This window comes from Galeopterus variegatus, unplaced genomic scaffold, assembly GCF_000696425.1.
Source record: "Galeopterus variegatus unplaced genomic scaffold, G_variegatus-3.0.2 Scaffold3, whole genome shotgun sequence".
NCBI lineage: Eukaryota > Metazoa > Chordata > Mammalia > Dermoptera > Cynocephalidae > Galeopterus > Galeopterus variegatus.
Window position 1 is genome coordinate 1,651,397 of NW_007726114.1, and position 16,861 is coordinate 1,668,257.

The window sequence follows — 16,861 nt, forward strand, 5'->3', positions numbered from 1 at the left end:
GTTGCTCCCGTGCCTCGCTCAGCCAGTGAGCGGGAACCGGTCTGTATGTGGGATCCGAACCCTCGGGCGGGAGCGCTGCCGTGCTTCCCAAGCGGCGCACTATCCAGTGCGCCACCGGGCCAGCCCCAGTGGTGGATATTTCTGACATCCTTTTGTGGCTGTGGTTCTTCTTGCACAGTTAGGAGAACAACTAGTATGGGAATGGGAAGAGCCCCAAAATGGGTATCAAGAAGTCTGGGTTGTAGTCTCATCCTCACATGACAAGGAATAAATTCTAGCTCTGGCCTGTTTCTTGACTATTCCCTTCACCCAGTCCATTCTGGAAGATGGTGCACTAGAAGTTTGGCAGGATGTGTTTCTGGAATGTAAGGTATTCGGTAGCAAGAAAAATAATAATAATAACCTAAGCCAACCAGTGTCATTAGATAGAATGTGCTATGTATGGGACTCAGGCCCTTGTATGAATTTAGTCATCAACATGCCTGTCTTAGCCCCTGCTCCAGGCCAGGCTCTGGACCAGTTGTTAAGGGTGCTGAGATTAATCAGACATGGTTCCTATGACCCTTGAGTAGCTCCCAGACTAGTGGAGAGACAGCTACATAAACAACTCTAAAGCATGTTTTGTGCCCAGGGGAGAAGTGTGCACAGGGAGCTCTGAGAACACAAAGGCTGGATGGCTGATGTGGCCTGGGTTGAAAGTGGGGGGAAAGGTCATGGCGTACACTCCCATCTACATCCAATCTCACATTTTCCAGGCTTGAGCTTCACAATTTTCCCTTCATATATGAAAATTATTCATGACTATAAAGTACTGGAACTGGTTTTAGTTTTATATAAACAAACCAGAAGTTATTACTAATAATTTGTTGCATTTGCAGAGCACTGTGCAGTTTACCAAGACTTTCAGCATATGTTGTTAAATTGAGTGAATACACAGTAACTCATTTGCTCTTCAAAACAGCCCTTGTATAGAGTATTGAAAAGACAAGGAAATGGACTTAGAGAGGTTATTTGACTTGCTCATGATCACATCCTATGTACATAGCAGAACCATGACTTGAACCCAGGTTTTCTGACTCTAAATCCAAATCCTTGCATACTTTCAGTCCTTATTCAGAGACCTGTTATGAACCACAGGATAAAATCATTCAGTCTTTGATTTGTGATCCAAAGTATAATTATCCTTCTGGGTGCAGAAACCTGGTAGAATATGAGAAGCATAGAATTTGGATTCAGACTGACCTGGATGCTAATCTCAGCCTTACCACTAATGTGCTGTGTGACCTAGGGCAAGTCACTTCATATGTCTGAGTCTGTTAGTCACCTATAGTCTATAGGTCATGATGACACATCTACCTCTCTGAGTTTTGGTGATGAATAGAGGGGATGATGTCCATAAAGCACCTAGCCCATGACAGGTACTTAGTAAATGGTGGACATGCTCATGGTTAGGGCTGTTAAGCAGAAATCTTATTCTCCATACAAAGTTCCAGTGACTTCTGGTAGTTTCTAAAACCTGTCAGTTTAAATGGTCAAGGAGTCCTTACTCTGTGTTACACATTACTAAACTGGCTTTCTTCAGGGATGCCAGAAAGGAGTAAAACATGGACCCTGCCCTCAAGCATATTACTGTCGGGAGGTCAAAGTTTTCCCCTATTGAAGACATTCATTGAACTGCATTCCAGGCTCTGAAGGCCCTCCTGGCCATTCCCTGAAAGGAATTCCCTCAATGGTCTCACTGAAACTGCATTTCTAAAACAATCTTAACATTAATAGTCTTTCTACTTCAGAGTTGCCCGTCTTATTCTTCTCTCCTCTTTACAGCCTCAGAGGCCCTCCTTTCTCTTCAGCATCTCGCTCACAGTCCTGCTTCTCTCCTTCCTCTTCCCACCTCTGACAGTTTCCTTCTTTTTGTCCTTTCACCACAACAATCTCTTTTGAGTGGCCTTTCAGACATTTCCTAACCGGGTCCCAACACACCTTGCCAGTGTTCCTGCCCATTCACTTCCCTGACACTCCCCAAACATTTTTCTTCCAGCACCTTTACACACCTTATTCCCTCTGTGTAGAATGCTCCCTCTCCTACCCCTCACTGTCTCCTGCCAAAGTCCTCCTCCTCCAAGGTCCACTTAACTGTTACCTCTTAGAGAACTCTTCCCCAGCTCCCCTATGCAGAGGTTATTTGCACTGAAATTCACTTATTACTCAGCAGTTTGGAATAGGATTTGAGGTAACATGTTGCAGTGTAATTATTTTTTATATGCCTGTTTTCCCATACTAGACTATGTGCTCCTCCAGTCAAGAAAATGTTTCTTGTACTTTGTGTTCATAGGATCTAGCACAAAACCAAACATGTAGTTAGGGCTCAGTTTATTAAACTGACTGACTGTTTTGTGTAATTTGGTATCAAAACCTAAAAAAAGTTGGCAAATTGGGGAGAATCCTAACAGATCAGGGAATTGGGAATGGACTGGCAGTTTGACCTGTTAGGGGCTCTTTCTCTGTTCTACTAAAAGTCTGTGACAGCTAAGAGCCAAAGATCATACTTTTTGGTTTTTTTCCTTTCTTTCATACTTTTGTTTTTGCCATTTGTTTCTCTAGGTCAATTCCTATATCCTGAAGAAGAACATGATCCTCATGACAAATAATTTCTATGCAGCAATCTTAGGATATGATGAGGTAAGATCATTTATCAAGCCTTAGGCAGAACAATGGCCTTCTCCAATAAAGGCTTTTGATGAGAGCCTCTGAAGGAACCAGGGACCATCGTCATTGTCTGCCCTTGTGGCTTACTATTTATTTTTTCATCTTCATTGACTGGGCTAGAATGAATGTGCCCAGCAGTTTACCTAGCATTTGTGAAAGAGAACACTATATAATATGGCCAGATCATTCAACTAGTCGGCATTTATTGAATGCCTCATGGGTGCTGGATGGAGGGACAGAGGCAAATCAGACACTGTCTTAGCTCCAGGTGTTCCCAGCAAGAGGAAGACATTCACACATAAACAGCATGGTCTGCCAGACAAATTATACACTTTTTTTGCTTTAATTATAAAAGCAATACATACTCATTTAAACAGCTCGTGAAACAGGGCTGGCCCATGGCTCACTTGGGAAAGCATGGTGCTGATAACACCAAAGCCAAGGGTTCAGGTCCTATATAGGGATGGCTGGTTAGCTCACTTGGGAGAGCCTGGTGCTGACAACACCAAGTCTTGAGTTAAGATCCCCTTACTGGTCATCTTAAAAAAAAAAAAAAAGAGTTCGTGAAACCAGGCTGGCTTGTTAGCTCAGAGCGCAGTATTAAAACACCAAGGTCAAGGGATCGGATCCCCATACCAGCCAGCCACCTAAAAACGAAAACAGAAAAAGTTTGTAAAACTGTACATAAGTGGTTGAAGTAGAAAATAGAAGGCCCTTTTCCTCTCCTGTCCGGTTCCCTGTGCCAGAGAAAAACTTTGTTAATAGTTTACTTGGTGTTCTTCCAGATATTATCTGTACATACACAAGTATCTATATTTTTTTTCTTTATGCAAATGGTAATTACACTATACACACTATTCTGCAACTTGCTTTTTTCAGTGAACAGTAAGTATATCTTTTGCATCTGTCCACATCAGAACATTTAGATGGATCTCATTTTTTTCTTAAATTGTAAAATATATATAACATAAAATTTATCATTTTAAGCATTTTTAAGTGTACAGTTTAGAGGCATTAAGTACATTCCCCTTGTTGTGCAACCAGCATTACCATCCATCTCCAGAACTTTTCAATCTTCCCAAACTGAAACTCTGTATCATTGACCAATAACACTTCATTCCCTCCTTCTGCCAGCCCCTGGCAACCACTATCCTGCTTTCTGTCTCTCTGAATTTGACTACTCTAGATATCTCATGTAAGTGGCCATATAGTATTTGTTCTTTAGTGAGTGGCTTATTTCAATTAGCATAATGTCTTCAAGGTTCTTCCATGCTGTAGTATCTATCTCATCTTTTTTTCCCCCAAACTTTTATTATGGAAATTTCCAGCATGTGGAAAAGTTAAAAGAATGGTGTGATGAACACCTGTATACACACCACCAGGATTCATCATCCCTCATCTTTTTAACAAACCATGTGCTTTTATACTCATTTTGTGGTTACATTAGATTTAATGCAAGCATCACCCCTCCTGGGAAGTTGTCCCTGAACTTCCCCAGGCTTAGCTCATTCTGCTCTTCCTGGACTCTCACAGCATTTATTATATTAGTGTTAACTGTCACCCTGGCTGGGTGGGGATTTCCTCTGGTAGTGGCATTGTCTACTGCACTTATATTTCTGTTGCCTAGCAGAGTGCTTGGCATATGGTAGGTGAAGAGTGAGGAAGAGAAGAAATGCACAAAGGGATGAAAGCAAGAATCTATAGGCTGGGGGAAATGTTATCAGTCTGAAGATAATAATTAAAGCCAGGAGATAAGCATACTAGAAAAATTACATTACTTAGGGTTGTGGAACTAGTTAAAATTGGGTTCCCCTGATTGCTGACCTACTAGATATCCTCAATTATAAGAAAACAATCTAGATTGCGTACTACACACATTATTAAATTAACATGAGCTTTTTGGGAGTGGGAATGGGAAATGAGAAACATTGTTTAAATGTACATATCAATTGTTAAAGTAGACGCATTCTGACTTCAGAAACCTTACAACATATAAAAGAATGAGGCTTGGAATTGAAGAAATATAACTCTCTTTCTTTTGGCATTTGTTTGTGATCTTTATCGTATGTGGCTCTGTTGGTGCCATTGATTCTATCTGTGTTAATGAAAATATACTGAATTGTGTCTATTTTCTGTCCTCCATCCTAGTCCATTCTGGCAGAGCCATTTTATCCAAACGTGTCTGATCACAAGCCGCCTAGGGTGCCTTTTAAATCTAATTCTTGAGCACCTCTCTGAAGATTCCAATTCCATAGGAGTGCTGTCTGGAAGTTCAACAAGCACTTCAAGTAACCCTTCAGAGCAGGAAAGTATGGGAAATACACTACCTGGGACAGTTTTTAGAAATACCAGTGTCTGGGCCCTATTCCCCACAGATACTGATTTAATTGGTGTGGGTGGGGCATCTGTACTTGTAAAATTCCCCAGGTGATTTTAAAGTGCAGTTCTAGAACAGTGTTTCTTACATTTTAATGTGTATGTGAATCACCCGGAGACCAGGTAAAATTCAGATTCTGACACAGCAAGTCTGGGGCCTGAGACTCTGCATTGCTAACAAGCTTTAGGTGATGTGGGTGCAGCCATTTCGCAGACTGCATTTGGAGTCCCAGGTTTTTGAGGTGTCCAGTACTAGCCACATGGCAGCTATTTTGATTTAAGCTAATTAAGTAAGACTAGAAATTCAGTTCCTCAGTCTTACTAATCACATTTCAGACACTCAAAAACTATATGTGGTTGGTAGCTACTGTATCGGACAGTGCAGCTATAGAACATTTCCATCATTACAGAAAGTTCTGTTGGACAGCACTGTTCTACAGAAACCATTTCCTAGAATCTTGCTTGGATTGTGCTCCCTCACTGGACATTTTTGGAACCTTCCTGTTTTCTACTACGTGATGTCCAACTTGCTCCATGAACTTGCAGGCCTTCTGTGAATTGTTCCCATTGTTAGATGCCCTGTTTACCTTTATCTTCCATTGCCCTCTCTCCTAGTGAGGCCATTTGCCTCAGTGCCCTGCAGACATGCTGTGCCTGATTGATACTCTACTGGACAAGAAGGTGTTGAGGGCAGTAGCTGAGTCTGGATCATGTGTGTACCTTAGGGCCTGGTTCAGGGTCTGGCATCCTGTAGGCACCTTCCTCTGTCAGTGCTTAGTGAACTACTGTTTTCTTTTGCTTAGAATATCCTGCAGCTCTCCAAATACTTCCCATTATTAATGGCCCACTTCTCCACAAAACTTTCCCTGACCTCTCTAGATCTCGTGTTTTTACTCTGAATTTAAGCACCCATCCACCCAGCCATCCATTCATCTATCCATTTAACAGGTATTTATTGAATGTCTGTGATGTGTGCTGCATTGAGAATATACCAGTGAATAATACAAACATGGTCTGGCTCTTTCCCACTGGAGCTTCCCTTCTAATTGAGAGACAGACAGTAAACAAGTAACAAGCAAACAAGCAAATAAATAATCTAATTACAAATAGAGTGCAGTGGTAGAAAATAATGGGGAATGACTTGCGTGGACCAGGAAGGTTTCTCTGAGGAGTTATCGTAGAAGCTAACTAAGACTCAAGAATGAGGAGGTAGCAGTAGAGAGAGTATAGCCTGGAGTCTTACTGTGTGGTGTAGCATTTGTTCATTGTCCAGGGTTTAATTCTGTGTTTGCTGTGCTGCTTTGTCCCTTCAACTAGATTGCAAGCTCCCTGAGAGCTGAGACCATATAGCTATGATTCTGTGTTCTTGGCATCATGCTAATAAGCACATGGTGGTATCAGATCAATCTTCACTGAGTGAAACTCTGCTACTCTAAATCCTTAACCATAAGCAGAGCCCTCTAGAGCCAGGACAGTCCCTTCAGCTTCCTCTCCGTTACTCTAGACCTAGGTATCGTACTTTCCTGAAGGATGTTTTCTTTGTATCATGAGAGAAAACAGGTAGGCACCCTATTAGATTATGGGAAAATTGCTATGCAACCTAATGTTTGGCTCCCAGGTACACTTTTTCTTTTTCTGCTTCCTTAGTTTGAAATTTGCCTCTCAGACCAGTCTCTCATTTGTTTTCACTGATTTACTAGCAGTATGATGGAAAGAGGGCTGCAGTTGGGTTCATTTATTTATTTAGCCATTTTTATTGCAATCCCACTCTGTGCCAGGCACTGCGTTCTGACTAGAGCTAGTCAGGCCCCATCCCCTGACCTCATCAGTGCATGCTGTTCCCAGTTCTACCACCAATTAGCTAGATAACCTCTAAGCCTTGGTTTACTTATCTTTCAAATGGGGATAATAATATCTGTCTACTCGGCATATGTAGTCATTAGGAGCCAGGTGTGTGAAGGAACCCCTACTGTCTGGAACAGCCAGGTTGTTATCACCACAAATGAGTCCTGAGTCATCCTTTTCCTTCTGACTGCTCAGGAAGTTCTGATCATAGATTTGCCTCTCCCCAGCCATCTCACTTACCACCAAGGCGGCCTGTTTGCAGCAGGCCATGGCTCCCAGGCTTTTCCTGTCCTGGACTCTGCTCATTCTCCAAGTCCCTGTAACACCCACTCCCACTCCCATTCCTTCTAATGTAGCACATGTGGGCTGCTGCCAGCAGCACTCCAGCATGTGCCCAGGGCACTGCCGACACAGGCAGGCTGTTGTGTTAGTGAACAGCTTGGAGAACGGTGATGTGCCTGAGCTTGTCCTTGGCCCCTGTCCCCATCTGCCAGAAGAAGCTGGTTTTCCTGACTCAGCCATTGTGCCAGGGCAGTCTTAAGCTGTGGAACTATAGGGGTGTTCAGCAGGGGGCATTTGGAACAGGTGGAATGTTTTTCCATGAAACTGTCAGCACCCCATACTGGACATGGCACTTCCTGGCAGCGAGTCTGGAGCCATACCTCATATACCACAGTGCCCAAAGGTGTTCAGCAGGGGGCATTTGGAACAGGTGGAATGTTTTTCCATGAAACTGTCAGCACCCCTTACTGGACATGGCACTTCCTGGCAGCGAGTCTGGAGCCATACCTCATATACCACAGTGCCCAAGAGGCCAGACCACAATATAAAGTCGAGTAAGTGATCCTGGGTCTTTGTGTAATGTTTACCACTTACAGAGCCTTTCATGGCCATTATCCCTTAATTCTCAAAACAACTCTGTGGGATAGGTATTATTATACTTGTTTAACTCATGAGAAGCTAAGGCTCAGGAAGAGCTAATGGCTTTTATCAAGTGACAGAGCTGGCATTTGAACTCAAGTGGCCTGACTCCCAGATCCCACTGTTGTTTCTACTTTATCCACAGGTGCCTGCCAAAGCATGCTCCTAATCTGTATATCCAACATATTAGACTTAACAAAACACCTTCACACTATCTTATTTTTATAATTCAAGGATGCTGTAAGAAGAGCAAGTATTTTCATTTCTTTTTAATAGGTGAGAAGACTGAGCCTTGAGCTTGGCAGTGGCAGACTAGGACTTGAACTGGCCTTCTAACTCCAAGGCAGCACTTTGGTTCCACATACTACCTTGGCACCTGGACAGAGCAACTTCCGAGGGCCTTTCCATTCAGCCACCCTTACCCCAGAAAACAATACCCCACCACACCCTCCCCTAGAGGTCCAAGCTAGATAATGGCCCTAGCCCATGGCTGAGGCTCTAATTAGCCTCTGCGATATTTGGGCTTCCTCACAGAGTTCTCTCTACTCTGTCAGGAGAGACAGTGTTAGGCGTGCACACATGCAGGCTCTGAGCATTACCCTCTGTGGCCCATGGCAATCCTGCTGAACATCCTGTTCCTCTACTCTGGGAGAGGCTGGGCCAGCCATGTCCAGCCCAAAGTTGGGTGACAGTGAAGACAAGATTCCGGACTCCCTTCCCCAAAGAGCCTTGCAGACGTGTGCCCTTGGACCAAGCGAGAAGGTGCAATCCATGTCCATGTCCACATCCATTCCTGGGAAAAACATACACTCACAATACTCCCAGCCTGTGCCCTGTAGACAGCAGCAGAAGCACTGCTGCTACCATTTCTCCTCTTGGCCTCTCCAGCATTGCCTGGGCCAGGCGCAGTGCGGTAGAGGGAACCATGCTTGGGAGGGTAGATCAGACATGAGTCCCAGCTGAGCATCACCTTAGCCAGTGACTTGGCCCCTCTGGATCCCATGCTCTTCCTCCATATAAAATGAAGGAGTAGGATCAGATGCTTTCATAACTGCTTCCAGCTCTCCCATGTAGCTGCCCCATTTCTTGCTGACAGTATTTGTAAGGGCCTTCTGAGCCAATTCTGTGGTTGCTAGTGTGTTCACAATATCTCTAGCTTTTGTATTACGGCTCTGCAGTACTCCCCAGGAGACCAGTTCTTGTACTTTTGTTCCAGGGCATCCTTTCAGATGATCATGGGCTGGCTGCCGCACTCTGGAGAACCTTCTTCAACCAGAAATGTGAAGACCCTCGACAGCTTGAATTGCTAGTGGAATATGTGAGGAAACAGGTGAGTGGCCCTTCCCTTCCCCTTCAGAGTCTTGTGGACATCAGGTCCTCCCCGAGGTCTGTGGATGCTGGACCATCAGGGGATCATGGCAGGTTGAGTTACCAGGGGCCAGTCTGAGGGAATTCTGGCCAAGTCACATCAGCAACAGACATAGATGAAGAAAGAACACATTCTGTGTGTCCAACCATGAGCTAGGCCAGGGCACCAGGCAGTGGGAACAGAAGAGAACAGGCACCAAGTAGTCTCCTGCTTTCAGAAACTTAGTCATTCATTCACTACACATTTCATTGCCTGCTACATGGCAGGTGGTGTGCTGGATGCTGGGCCCACAGAGCCTAGAAGGTACATGTGCTCCGGGATTTGTTTCCTGCTCCTGACTTATAGCAGGACTGGGCTCCAAGGAGCATGCCACCGACACCCCCCAGCTTCTTCCCACTGGGTGCTCTTCATAGTCAAGCAGGGTCCCTCCACTTCATTTCTTCACCCCTCTGACTCTCCAGGGCTGCCTGACACCAAAGCTTCTAGGAGAAAGCAGCATAGCAGGTGGTGCTTAATTACATGGCTTTCTTCAAGCCCACGGACAATTAAGTCCTGATCTCCCTGCCCCCAAGTCCTATATTGATGGGAAACTCTGTAGATGAGTGAGCTGTGTGTCAGGGAAGAGGAACATAGAGGCTTCTCCAGGGTCTCCCAGTGAGTCAGAATGCACAGCTGGCCCAAGACCCCACGCTGGTGATTCATGTAGCCACTAGAGGCCTCAGCTGCTCCAGACAGCTCATCAGCTCAGGCTGTCCCATGAGTCACACCTTTGCTTCATGGTCCTGACCCCTGGAGCAGAAGGGGCCTCACCTGACAGTTATTCTCTTGTTCACCTGTCTCCATAGCCTTCAAGCCTCTTACAGCCAGGAAAGGGAAGGCCAGACCCAGCTCTTGAGGAAAAGACAGGGCCAATAGGACTAGCTTATTGATTGCTGGAAAAGCCATATACTGGGGCTCTTCAGACCCCAAGGGTCGAGAATTCCAGAAATCAGGACTTCTGTTTGACGATTCTTGAAATCTGCCAGAACTGGGGAAAAGCACTGCTGCCAGGAGGCCCCACCCATAGAGAATTCTGAGACCCACACTGTTGACTGGACTCGCCTTCAGACAGGAGTCGCATTTGGCAGTGCAAATGCTGTTTTCTGAGAGACCCACCCAGCTTTTCCATCTGCCATGGTGGCCTTGTGCCAGAGGCCGCGACAAGGCACAGCTGGGACCTCTTGGAGGGCCCTCAAGAAGGGGCTGCTATAATACAGTGGACACTCCCTGTAAGAAAGCCCTGTGGTCCCAATAAATCAGGCAATGGGAAAACAGTGATGGGGCTCTTAGGAAAGCGGGGAGCTTTGCTGGGGACCAAGTTCCGTCAGCAGCTCTTCTGAGCACCTGCTGTGCCAGGCACTCTTTTGGGAAAGCGGAGATTAATAACACCTGAGGCTGCTCTAGAGGAGCCAGCTCATGGTTTGGTGAAGAATCCTGTCAGGCATCCAGCTGGCCCTGGAGTAAGTCAGTCTGTGATGTGAACAGATAGGACAGAGTGCTTGGAAGGCCAGGGAAAGGAGCACTCATCTCACTGAGTGGATGAGGAAAGACCAGAAAGCTGGGCTACTTGGTGTGGTCAATGGCCCAAGACACAATCAGACGTTACGTTAAGGTTTTCAGCCTAGGAAATGGGCAAAATAGTGGAAGTAGGACCGAAATGGAGTTGCTGGAGAGAGGAGTGGGCTTTAGGGAAGATAGCACCTCAGTGGAATTTCTTGCCCTGGAAGAGATGGTGGGGCATGTGGAAATCTAGACCTGAGGTATATGTGAGTGGCTAGTGTTGAGTTCAAGGGTGAGCAGCCTGAAGATGAAGCAGCAAGAGTGATGAATTCTTGGAAGAAGGGGATGACTGAAGGCCTAAGGTGAAGCCTTCTGCCCACATTCCCCTTCTCCTCTGCCCACAATGAAGCCTCATCTTTCTAAACCCAGTGTTGACTCCTGTGCCGATCCAGTTCTTACCGTAGATTTTGCCTGTCCACCTGAAAGCGTCTCTTGTTCTGCTGCCCTCCTTACCAGCGGGCAGCCTGGGGAATGCTCCCAGAGTCTGCCTTCATCTCCTGAGACTCAGCCACTCATTTGATCACCTGTCTCTTGCAGAACTGCCTGACCGCACTTCTTTGCAGCTGTACCTGTTCTCCATCAAAGGTGTCCCCTCTCCATCACAGGGCCCTCCACCTAGATTCCTTGGGCAGGCCTGAGAGCATCCTGGGGCCTGATGTTCCCCAGGACGGTAGCATCTGGAGCTCACTCACCATCTCTATGCTAAACAGGCTGGAGGCACGAATGAGAGGAAGCTTAGAGGGGACATGATCACTGTCTCCAGATGTTAAAGCAGCTGTCAGTTGCAGGGAGCAGGAGGATACAGCATTGGGTCTCTCCAGTTAACAGAGGGAAAACCAAGACCAGTGGTGAAAGTCATAGGAGAGCAGCAGTGGGTTCTGGGATGATGACCATTTTAACAGCAGAGCTGCTCAAGGGAGCTAGAGTCCCCCAGCTGTCCTAGAGCGGTGGAGCTGGGGCCCACAGACCTTAGGGCCCATGAGAGGACAGTAGAGGCATACATATATATTTTTTTTAAATGTTTGAGTGACTAGCAATGTACATATGCTATACCATTTAATCTTTTCATGTGTCCTGTGAGGTGCACATTTCTATCCCCTCTCAGAAGAAGGAATTTAAATCTCAGGGAAGGGAAGTGGCCACCTTGGGTACCACGAGAAAGGGGCGTAATCAGGATTCTTTCATACAGCAGCATTGGGTGGGGGTGGACAGGATGACTTCTGTAAATCACAAGCCCTGACTTCCTGGTACGCAGGAGCTTTCTAGGGAGGGTGTATCCAGGGGAGAAATGTCCTGGTGGGTGGGTGGCCGGGGTATGTGTGTGTGTTTCTCCATTCAGAGGTGTGGTGGGGAATTCCCTAAAAACTTCCTAATGAGTTTCCCCAGTGACTTGTTCCTCCAACTCTCCTTAATAAAATAATCTGGGAGATTAGAGACCCCATGGCCTGGAAGTTGGGATGGTCAGAAGTCCCCTCATGTCCCCTCCCCTTCCTCACTTCTGGGAGGCTGGTTCCTTATGCCACATCATGTTTGTCCTGCCCTTTTTGAAATCTTTCGTCTGTTCTATCCTCTCTCCGTTGCAGATGCAGTACCTGGACTCCATGAATGGTGAGGATCTGCTTCTGACAGGGGAGGTGAGCTGGCGCCCTCTAGTGGAGAAGAATCCTCAGAGCATCCTGAAGCCCCATCCCCCCACTTACAATGACGAGGGCCTTTGATGGGCTGGTCCCTCTCTAGACAGCTGGCTGGCTGGCTTTGAGAAATCGCCAGGAGAGAAGTGCCTGTTTGACCCAGGACCCCACAGAAAGTGGCCTGAACTGAGCTTTGAACAGCATCTGTCAAATATCTGGCCCCATTTGTGTTGAGTTTCCTTGTAATGTGCCCAGGATCTGATCTGGTTGGGTACAGTGCTTGGGGGAACCCATAGCTCTTCTGGGGTGTCCTCTCCCTCAGGAGAAGCCCTGAGCAGGAGCTCCACAACACACACTCCCCAGGTCCCTTCAGCAACCATGTGTGGTTGACAGCTTTTCCCAAAGGCTAAAGAAGGGATGCAGTAGGTTAGAAAGAGGACACCTCCACCAAGGGCTGACTGTGGCCTGGAGCAGTTTGTAATACTGCTGAGTCAACACGGGTAGCCATGCTCTGTCCTCCAGCTTTGAGCCATGGGGGTTGAGTTGGCCATTAAAGGAAACACAGGCTTATCTCTGCCGTGGCTCTTTTTCTTCCAGGGTCTTTTAGAAACTTATCTGAGATGGTAGATTTCACAAGCTAAGGAGTACTGCCCAACTCAGTTAGAGACAGGGAGAGGGAAGAGGGCAGGAGGGTCTCTGCTGCAGCTCTTGCCTCCAGTTCATGGAGATGTGTCACTGCTCTGGCCAAGGCACCGCCTGCCAGGCCTGTCCTCTGGGACCCAGTAGGCCTCTGAAGGCCAAGGAGCTTGTCATATCTTAAGTCATTTGGAAAGAAGCCTCAAGAACAAAGGTTCCTTTGTCACCTCCAATGAACTGGGTGAGGAACATGATGTCTTTCCTTTCTTGGCCTCCCCTTATATGAGATATTGGGGAGAAGAGAACATTCTTCCTGGCTTAGTTGTATTGTCCCAGGACCAGCCCCGTGCTCAGCTTTCTACCCACTTCCCTACTTCTGGAGCACTGGCCACAGAGCCACCCTGGTCTGTGCACTGGAGGACCAGTCCCCTTTTCCCTCTGAATGTGGGTCATCTCTTGGGGGGATTTTCTTAAATTGAAGAAAGGGGGTGGGGAACCATATTGCCCCTCCCTCCCCCATCAAACTTTCTTCATTTAACTTGCTGTAAAATGAGTCATATAAAGAAACTCTATATGGGTGAGGTATATCCCACTTCTGTGAAAACATTACAAATCAAACCACCTTCTCTCAGTTTATTTAAGATGCTTTTGTTGCGAGCGGAGCTCTAGAGTGAAGCCTCCTCTGTGTGTGTGAGATAATAACACCTTGTAACTCATTACAGCTGGGCACTATTTACATAAACCAGAGCTGAGCCAGGCAGGAATTTGCTGATTAATTTATTTTTAATGGAGTGAAGTATACCATGCACCAAAATAAACTTTACTGTGTGTACCTAACTGCTCCTGGAATGGATGGAAAAATTAATGGAACAGATTTTGGCTCCCACCTCTACACATTAATTCATATATAAAAGTTATTTGAGGGTTAACCCATTTGCTGCCCAGGGTAGCTCGCCAGCCTCAGATCCCAGCCCACAGCACCAGTTCAGCTACCAGGCTTGCTTTAGAATCCTGGAACCTCAGATTGGGAAGGAACTTTAAAGGTCACTTAGTCCAGCCCTAGTGCAGAACTTGACTGCCCTTCTTAACATCCCAGTTGGCCTATGTTCCTGCAGGCCCTAGATGCATCCCTGCAGCAGCAGATAGTCCCTACCTGCAGAGTCAAGTCCTGTCTCCAGAGGATTCGCCAGTCATTGCACACAGCAACTTGCAATATGGAACCTCATTTGAAAGAGCCATATCGGAGCCGTCATGTCTGTGATGTCTCAAAGCCCTCACTTCCTGGTAGTCAGCATCTTTCACTGACCATGCCAATCCCTGGCCCCTTCAAGATAAAATCCAAGTTCCTTGGGGGCTACAAGGGCTCTTCTTAGTTTGACCCCTGCCTCCATTCCAGCCAGTTTCTATGAGTCTCTAACCCAATTTGTTTTCTGAGCAAACTGGACCACTTGGGGTTACCTGGAGAGACCACACTGTGTGTTTCCTTTACCCGAACCCTTGTCCCTACCTCTTCTGACTAAAGAAATCCCAAGCTCCTGCAAATATCACCTCTTCTACATCCCCTCCACCCGTATTCACACCCCAATTGGCCCAGGCCTGCTGTCTGTGGTGTTCCTGTGCTATTGTGTTGTCTGCTCTGTTAGCACTTACCTTGCCACATTGGGATGATTTTTTTTTTTTTTACATACTCACCTCCCAGGCTGCACTGTGAGCTTCTACACAGAGTGGACACTGTGTTTGGGTTGGTCACCTTTGTTTTCCCAGTGCTCAATAGAGTACCTGGCTCATAATCAGCTTTGATGAATGAAAGAACAAATGAATGACTAAATCAGTCATTATCAGTACAGGCCCAACAAAAAGCCCCTTTGAACCATTCTCGCAGTCTCACCTACAGTTCAGCTTATTTTAACAACTGAGTATTAAGTACTTCCTTTGGCCTTACTAGCATAAGAACAGAAACCAAAAATTCTTTTCATAGCTAAAAGTTTTTCAAATGTAAATCATTATTATACAAAACAAGAGAAGGACATGATTTCTCGCACTCAGGGGGATTGCTTTTTAGGAATGATTTTGTTATTTGTGCTCTGTATACTTTCAGAAAGTATCACAGCAGATTAAGAGACAATTATAATAAAACTATAAAACTATTAAAACAAATTTTAAAAGATAAGATGCAAGTTTTGAGAGGGAAGAGAGGGAAAATAGTTGTTAGAAAACCCAGGCTGCTGGGCCGGCCCAGTGGCGCACTGGATAGTGCGCCGCTTGGGAAGTGCGGCGGTGCTCCCGCCGAGGGTTCGGATCCCACATACAGACCGGTTCCCGCTCACTGGCTGAGCAAGGCGCGGAAGCAACGCCGAGGGTTGCGATCCCGTTGCCGGTCCCGTTGCCGGTCCCCGGTCTGGTACGGGGGCAACACTGAGGGTTGTGATCCGTTGCTGGACATGGAAAAAGACAAAAAAAGACAAAAAAAAAAAAGAAAACCCAGGCTGCTAATAAGCAATTTTCATATGTTGTTTTGTTTTGTTTGCAATTTATAAAATATTTTAAGTGCATTGTCTCATTACAGTTCTGTAAAATAGGTATTATCCTCATTTTTATTATCCCTTTTACACAAGTGAGGGGGACTAAGGCCCAAAGAGGCCTACAGAGTTATCCAGGATAATAAGGGGCCAGGTGTGCTCCAGCCCATGTCACCTGACCGGGGCCCCTACTTTGTCCCAATACTACACTGCCTCCTTCAGGTTAGCGAGGAGATCTGTAATTGAGGATAAAGCCTTGCTCTGAGCTTCCTGGCAGCCAGAGGTGGAAAAGGGAAAGCCTTAAGGTTATGTAGTTTCTGTTGTCACATGAAAGGAAGTATACTTAGGGCCTGGTTAGTTCAGTTGGTTAGAGCACGGTATTATAATAAGGAAATATACTTATTCATCAGAAGAAACAAACATTTTCCGTACTCTTCAGAGAAGAATATGTAATAGAGGTTTTCAAATGAGAAACACTGACCAATGTAGTGAATAGTGCCCCTAAGGCTTCAGTTTTACCCAAACATTTAAAAATAATAAATCATTGCTATTTCTTACAACAAGCTGTGAGCCCAGGCTACCCTTCAGCCAGTATTGAGTCTCTGTTCTGTACCAGACATGCTTTGTGTTTTCTCTTATCTCATTGGATTCTCAGTGAAAATCCAGTGAGGTAAGTATTATTATGCTCTTATTACAGCTGAGGAACCTGAAGCTCGGGGAGGCCCAGGTTTACTCTGAATGTAGGCTCAGGTGGTCTGACACCCAAGTCCACTGCTTTCAGTTCTCTAAAGGGAGTTCTACATGGAGAAAGGAGCAGTCAGGCTAAAGTTAAAAAGAAACCTAAAGCAGTATTCTAGCCTCATGGGCTTGTGTGTGCACATACACACACCAACTGGAAAAATCATAAGGGGGTTAGAAATCAGAAAAGCCTTAAAGGCAGTTAGGACTTAAAGAATGGGCAATGTTTAGGTAGAGTGGAAAGAAAAACAGGAAGTGAGGAGCTGCCCAAGTGAAAACATGGCAGGAAGCTCTCCAGACTCAAGTGGACTAGTTGAGTCAGCTGCTAAGGGAAGAAAAGTTGCAGAGATCAGGTGGGGCCATGAATGGTGGTAGCCTGGGTACATGTCATCGGATGGGCAACAGGGCCACCGAGCATTCTTGGTAAGGACTGTGGTGTGATGGGAGTGGAGAGACACAGCAGTACACAGGATGGATCAGCGCAGTCAGGAAGGTAGTCTGTCCATCTAGGCTTGAGGTCC

The 16,861-nt window shown here is 46.0% G+C and overlaps 1 protein-coding gene across 1 annotated transcript in view; it reads left to right on the forward strand.

Annotated features, from left to right (window-relative positions):
* Positions 1–14,768, forward strand: part of LOC103589233 (ubiquinol-cytochrome-c reductase complex assembly factor 1) — a 108,540-nt gene extending 93,772 nt beyond the window's left edge. Inside the window, exons 5-8 of the mRNA XM_008571189.1 lie at positions 2,602–2,679; positions 9,065–9,178; positions 12,400–12,450; positions 14,199–14,768. Coding sequence (XP_008569411.1) covers positions 2,602–2,679; positions 9,065–9,178; positions 12,400–12,450; positions 14,199–14,456 — 501 coding nt within the window. The 3' untranslated portion in view covers positions 14,457–14,768. The remainder of the gene's footprint in view (positions 1–2,601; positions 2,680–9,064; positions 9,179–12,399; positions 12,451–14,198) is intronic.
* Positions 14,769–16,861: the final 2,093 nt, after the last annotated feature.